The 7,032-nt window shown below is 39.8% G+C and overlaps 1 protein-coding gene across 1 annotated transcript; it reads left to right on the forward strand.

Moving 5' to 3' along the window:
- The first annotated feature begins 2,742 nt into the window (after nt 1–2,742).
- Nucleotides 2,743–4,250, forward strand: LOC100474635 (IQ domain-containing protein F2). Its single transcript, XM_002918958.3, has 3 exons — nt 2,743–2,810; nt 2,988–3,068; nt 3,867–4,250. The coding sequence occupies exons 1-3, from the start codon at nt 2,793–2,795 to the stop codon at nt 4,248–4,250; spliced, it is 483 nt and encodes a 160-aa protein (XP_002919004.1). The 5' UTR covers nt 2,743–2,792.
- Nucleotides 4,251–7,032: the final 2,782 nt, after the last annotated feature.

A 7,032-nucleotide genomic window follows, 5' to 3' on the forward strand; every position in this document is an offset into this window, starting at 1 on the left:
GAGTGAGATTACATAAAACTGAAAGTCTTTCACACAGCAAAGGAAACCATCAATAAAATGAAAAGGCAATCTACTGAATGGGAGAAAATAATTGCAAATCATATATCTGATAAGGGGTTAATATCCAAAATATATAAAGAACACATACAACTCAATAGCAAAAAAAAAAAAAAAAATCAAACAATCCAACTTAAAAATGGGCAGAAGATCTAAGTTATTTTTCCAAAGAACAAATACAGATGGCAAATAGGTACATGAAAAGATGTTCAATATCATTAGTCATCAGGGAAATGCAAATCATAACCACAATAAGAGAGGCACTTGGGTGGCTCAGTTGGTTAAGTGTCGCGCTCTTGGTTTCGGCTCAGTCATGATCTCAGGGTCCTCAATGTGGAGTCTGCTTGTCCCTCTCTGTCCCCCAGCTGGCTTGCTCACTCACTCTCTCTGGAATAAATAAATAAAATCTTTTAAAAAATACAATGAGATATAACCTCACACATGTTAGAATGGCTGATTAAAAAAAAAAGACAGGAAATAAGTTGGTGAGGATGTGAAGAAAAGGGAAACCTGTGTACTATTGGTGGCATGTAAATTGGTGCAGCCACTATGGAAAACAGTATGGAGTTTCCTCAAAACATTAAAAATAGAACTATCATACAATCTAGCAATTCCACTTCTGGGTATTTATCTGAAGAAAACAAAAACACTAATTTGAAAAGATATGTGCACCCCCATATTCATTGCAGCAATAGCCAAGATATGGAAACAACATAAGTGTCCATCAATGGATGAATAGATAAAGAAATTGTGGTATGTACAATGGAATGTTACTCAGCCATAAAAAATAATGAAATCGTGCTATTTGCAACACCATGGATGAACCTCAAGGGCATCATACTAAGTGAAGTAAGTCAGACAAAGAAAGGCAAATACAATATGATTTCTCTTATATGGAATCTAAAAACAAAAACAAAAAAAACATAAGCTCATAGAAACAGAGAACAGATTGATGGCTGCAAGAGGCATATGTTTTGTTTTGTTTTGTTTTTAGGGAAAAAAATAACTTACCATATGACCTAACAATTCCACTCTTAAGTATATACCCAAGAGAATTGAAAACATATGCCCATACAAAAGCTTGTACATCAATATTTATAACTATTTTATTCAAAATAGTCAAAAAGTAGAAAAAACTCAAGTGTCCATTAACTGATGAATGGATTAAAAAATATAGTATATACATGCAATGGAATATTATATGGCCATAGAAAGGAATGAAATACTGACATGCTACAACATGACTTAAGCAAAAGAAGCCAGACACAGAAAGCCATTTACTGTGTGATTCAAATCATGAAATATCCAAAATAGGCAAATCTGTAAGGACATAAAGTAGATCAGTGGTTTTCAGAGACTGGGTTAGGGAAGAATGGAGATTGCTAATGGGTATGAGGCTTTTTTGGGGGCTTATTTGAAAATGTTCTCAAATCAGATAGTAGTGATAGTTGCACAACTTTGTGAATATACTAAAAACTACCGGATTGTACAGTTTTAAATAGCTTTATAGAACATAAATTATATCTCAAAACAAAACAAAACAAAACACAGCCTTTACAGGGGTGCCTGGCTGGCTCAGTCAGTGAAGCGGGGGACTCTCAATTTTGAGGTTGTGAGTTCGAGCTCCATGTTGGGTGTAGAGATTACTCAAAAACAAAATCTTACGAAAAAGACCTTTATAGAGAAAAATTTGAAAACCTTATAGAAAGACATAAAAGAATTCCTTTTTTTTTTAGACGTAAAAGAATTCTTAAACAAAGAGAGGAATAGTCCATGGTCTTAGAAGGAAATCAGTATCAGAAGGTAGCCTTTCTCCCCCAAATCAATGTACTTACAATATAAATCCTAGCAGGACTTTTCAGGGAACTAACACTGACACTGTGAAATGCTTGATGGAAATCGCTGTCTAATAGGCTTTTTAGAGCTTGGATGTGAATCTACCTGGTTTTGGTGCCTTATTTATGGTGGATCTTTACTAGCCTTCTCAATTTATCAAGTTTTACATATTTCTTCAATTAATTTTGGTAATTTACATTTTGTTAGGAAATCATTTCCCCTTAGTTTTCAAATTTGTTATCATGATATTCTTATATTTATTTATTTATTTATATCTCATTGTGATTTTTGTTCTCTTTCTTCATCACCCAGGTTCGTGGAGCATTTATCTTTAATACTGGTCTTTTCAAAAATACCACCTTTTAAATTTACTTTCCACCACCCATATTTGTTTTCTATTTAATTTAAATTTTTATCTTTATTTTACTGCTTTCTAGATTCATCTGTTCTCTCTCTTTCCTATGTTTCCTATGTTGTATTTCCTACTTTCCTATGGTGTATTCAGGTACTAAAACCTGAGTCAGGGGAAGACAGGAAATGCTAAGTCTGAGAAGACAGTAGAGAGATGTATGGAAATACACTCTCATGGTCCCTCCTACTCTCCTGTGTGACTGATAATGAGGAGAGATGTGGATGGGCCTCACTGGAGGAGAGCCCTGGAATCTCAAGTGCCCTATCTTTCCACTCTGAGCTCTGGTACGTCTCTGACAAGAGGGAAGTAAACAGGCAGTAAAAATTCCCATGGAGCTTGTTTCTGAGGAAGACTCAACTTTGTGGTAGATATCCTAATCCTTATGTCATAATGCAGTTGTGAACTCATAGCTGTCCCCCGCATTTTACTCATGCCAGACTTTGGAAAGTAGAGAAATCAAGGCTAATGAACCATCTAGAGACAAGCCATGGGGATCCGATTTTGTGTAAGAGATGTGGCCAGAGTTACTAGGCAAGCTAGGAGTGGGTGGAAATCACCTGGGACTTCACAGGTCTTGGGAAAAGAAGGGATGCTAAAGCAGGGGGTATCTGAGTACAGAGCCATAAAGAGAAAACAGCAGTCCTAACTCATCCATTCATTTCCCATTTAATTCTGATGACAGACTCAGGGCAATTTAGTTCTAATTGTAATTGAAGATGTTGATGAAATAACTGAATTGAAGAAGAGGAAGAAGCAGAGCAAGGTGGGTAAAATCTCCATGTAGTTAAGAGGTATCCAGAACATTCATGTCTGTTTAATGAGGGTGAGGAATTGTGCTTTTTATGGAGCCAGAGTCTAAAATAATCAGGTGTCACCTCAATATTGGCTCATTTTTCCTCCACTCCCTTCTCTACGTGGGCTCTCTGGGTCTCAGACTGTGGCATGAAAAGTGAATGGAGAGAATGAAAGCCATCAAGAAACACATGGGGCTGGGAGGTAAGAATGTGAGGACTCTGAATTAGAGAGTACAATGTTCAAAATATAGGCTGGAGTGGAAAATGAGGTGAGGGTGCTGTTCAAAATTTGGGCTGGAGTAGAAAATGGGATGAGGGTGCTGAAAACCCACAACAGTATTGAAGTACATTGTTGTGGCAGAGAGAAATGAACCAACAATGGTTTGGGACTAGAATTAGCAGAGAATACCAGGCAAAGGCATTATGAGGCCAAACCTCCCAAACCCAATAAGCACTGAAGAGGTAGAGCATGACTAACAAAGTCCCTCACATCCCTAATGTACCCTTCTAACTACTAATGGTTTTCCCTTTATCCATACACCTTTGGGATAGTCAGGAGGATGCTGTGACTCTGAGAGCAGAGTTATCTGCCCATAGTGACAGAGGAGGGCTCACCACCCAGGTCTTCTTGCCCCTAGGCAGTGTCCTAACTCCCCTGAATTCTCCAAAGAAGTGATAATGGTTAAGAGAATCTGGGCCACTTCCAGGAAGATCTTGGAAGTCGATGGCAGGAAGTTCCCTGAGTGGTTTCTCTTATCTCCACCTAGAAAAATTTTAAAAAAAAAACAAATGCAGCCACAGAGATTCAGGCCTGGTGGCGTGGCACCCTGGTACGCCGGACATTGCTGCACGCAGCCCTCAGGGCTTGGATCATTCAGCGCTGGTGGAGGCAGACCTTGGAGAACCAGCTGCAGAAGAAGCGAAGGGAAGCCCTGGTTACCTATGCAAATACAGTGAGGGCAGTGGTCAAGATCCAGTCTTTGGTCCGTATGTGGCGTATCCACTGGCGATACTGTCAGGTGCTCAACGCCATCCGTGTCATCCAATGCCACTGGGAATGCCACAACTGCTATACCTGTGCTCTCCTCCGGGGCCACTGTGTAGTCACAGCCACTCACCTACAGTTCCACATTGAGATCATCAACCCCTAAGGGCTGGCAAGAAGGGGCACTGTGTCTCCTGTCCCCAGTAAAGATCTAACCTGGTCTGCTACGTCTGATGTTCTCCCCTAGCTAATGGAAATGTTGGGTCTTAGGCCATGCTACCTCCTCTTCCTCCTGGGAAAGAACTTCAGTGAGGTTTTCCCCTTGTGACCATGGACCCCATTCTGGACTGACAATGACAATATGCTATTTACTCAATTGTCAAAACAGAAACTGAGGTCTTAGTCTATCCTGATATATGACAGAGCCAGAAGTCTCAGTTCCCATTCCCAGTCCCATTCCTTTCTTCTCACCTGGGGATCTGAAAATAGGTGGGCTGCCTCTTTCTGAGGACTCTGAGCACCTCTCCAAGTGAGAAGAGATGCTGAGACTGTTCTCTGTCAGCCTGGGATTGGAGGTTGGTGGGGATACCTCAGACAAGGTATCTTTGACAAGCCCCTAGAGAAAATGCCAACATTTGCCTGACTCTACTGGAAGCAGCGCAGTGCAGCTCCAGGTGAAGGACAAGAGGCTGGTCTTAGTGATAGGTACAGCTGGGCATGCTGATGAGCATGTGATGACCCTGGGGACTAATGGGAAACAGTTCATGGTACTACAGCTCTGTCTCCACAATATCCTTACCTGAACCCTTCTCCCTAAGGGCTTCTATATAAACAGGGCTCCTTCTGATATTATCCCATCCCTACTCTTATCTCCATTTTTGGTGATTTATCATTGGCCAGATGGTCCTATCAATCTCCTTGCTTCTAATAAACTATTTTTGCTCCCATCCTCAGCCACTTGCTCCCGTAGTCATACTAAAGCAATGCAATTCAGTAGAACTTTCTGTGATGATAGAAATGTGCCATCCAATGTGGTAGTCACTAGCCACATGTGGTTGTGAAGCAATTGAAATGTGCCTGGTACAACTTTAAAGAATTGAATAATTTAATTTAATTTAATTAATTTAGGTTAATTTAGTTTAAGTCTAAATAGGCACATGTGGATAATGGCTATTCCATTGGACAGTGTGGCTATAGACCTCGCCAGTAGAATAATTGTTCTCCTGCCCAAATTGCTTTTTCTAGTGTTCCGTTTTCTGATTACTTTATTCTCTCCTTCCAGTTCACCTTTTAAATACCCCCAATAGAATGTTTCTTCAGATATGAAGGTCTTCTAATCTATTGACCCTACCTTTTTAGTTTTTACAGCCATCATCCCTGTCATGTCCTTGCATCCATCTTTACCCAGTTCAGATTCTATGGTTAATCATTATAATCTCTGCCCTGCACAACTTGACTTCTCTTAGCCCTCTCTCTCTGTGCAAACACATGTGGGGCAACTCAACCATCTACCTGCTTTGTGCCTGCAGAAAAGCAAGCATGGCTGGAGCAAAACAAACAATCCCGAGGCATGGTCTCAGTTTATATTCGTGACTGCAGATCTCTACTGGACAAATTTGTCTACTGGACAAATCTCTACTGGACAAATTTCCCAATACATTTCTCTGATATGCTTGCATTTCCATTTTCTGAGTTGAATATCCATATCACCTCCTTTCCAAATGTCCAATTCTATTTTTTCTCCCCTTGAACTTGATGATGTCACCACACATTTAACTGAAGAAATGGGGGCAGACTGGACCCTTATCTTCCTACCACCACATTATCCATCCCAGCTCCCTCTGGACCATAATTGCTGCCTTCCCTTCAGTTGAACTAAATCGTCTTTGATCCCATCAAAGCCCAACCCCTCCACTACACTGCTACCATCTCAAGGTTTTTGATCCTGCATTCAAACCCCATTATCCAAATTATCAGTGTCTACCTCTTCCATCTTTAACAAATATGCTCTTGATCAACTTCTGTTCCAGATTTTTGCTTCTTTTCATAGCAAAACATGTTGTTGCTGTTTCCACTTCTCTTCCTACCATTTTCTCTTCAACCCATTCCAGTCCAGCTCTATCACTCTCACTCCACAGAGACTGCACTGATCAACATTACCAATATTCCAGCTGGCCAAATCCAATGATTATTTCTCTGTTTTTACCTTATGCATCCTCTTTACATCAGGCTACAAAGTTAACTACTTCCTCCTGATTGGAATACATAATTTTGTAAAAAGGCAAACAACAAAAATCCCACCATTTAATCCATAAATACTTAAATATATATTTAATAAATGAGAACTTTGTAAAAAATATATAACCTCAGTATTATTACTTCTTTCAACATTCACAATCATTCCTTAATACCATAGACTATGTATATGCACCCAATAACTGAGCTTCAAAATACATAAAGCATAATTCCACTGTGCCCCTTTGTAGTCAACCACTTCACCACCAGACCCTAGCAACCGCTGATCTGTACTCTGTCTCTATTATTTTACCTTTTCCAGAATTTCATATAGAATGAATAATAGTTTGTTGCCATTTGAATCTGGTTTCTTTCACTTAGCATAATGCATTTGAGAATTCTATATGGAGTTGTAGGGATTCCTTTTTTTATTGCTGAGTAGTAATCCACTGTATGGATGTTAAAAGGACATCATTGCTAGGTTAGTGTTCTTGGTTGGCAGTTGAAGGATCTTGGAGTTGTTTGCAGTTTTTGGTAATTACAAATGAATCTGGTCTATATACTTGTGTACTTTTTTGTGTGAATCTAAGTTTTGCACTTTATTTGGTTAAAAACCTAGATGTAGGGGGCACCTGGGTGGCTCAGTCATTAAGCGTCTGCCTTTGGCTCAGGGCGTGATCCCAGGGTCCAGTGATTGAGCCCCACAGTAGGCT

This window comes from Ailuropoda melanoleuca, chromosome 4 (genome assembly GCF_002007445.2).
Source record: "Ailuropoda melanoleuca isolate Jingjing chromosome 4, ASM200744v2, whole genome shotgun sequence".
Lineage (NCBI taxonomy): Eukaryota > Metazoa > Chordata > Mammalia > Carnivora > Ursidae > Ailuropoda > Ailuropoda melanoleuca.

Bases quoted from the DNA above. Each gene is read 5' to 3' on its own strand.
- LOC100474635 (XM_002918958.3), top strand. The intron at 3,069-3,866 runs GTGGGTAAAATC...ATCTCCACCTAG, and splicing joins AGAGGAAGAAGCAGAGCAAG to AAAAATTTTAAAAAAAAAAC.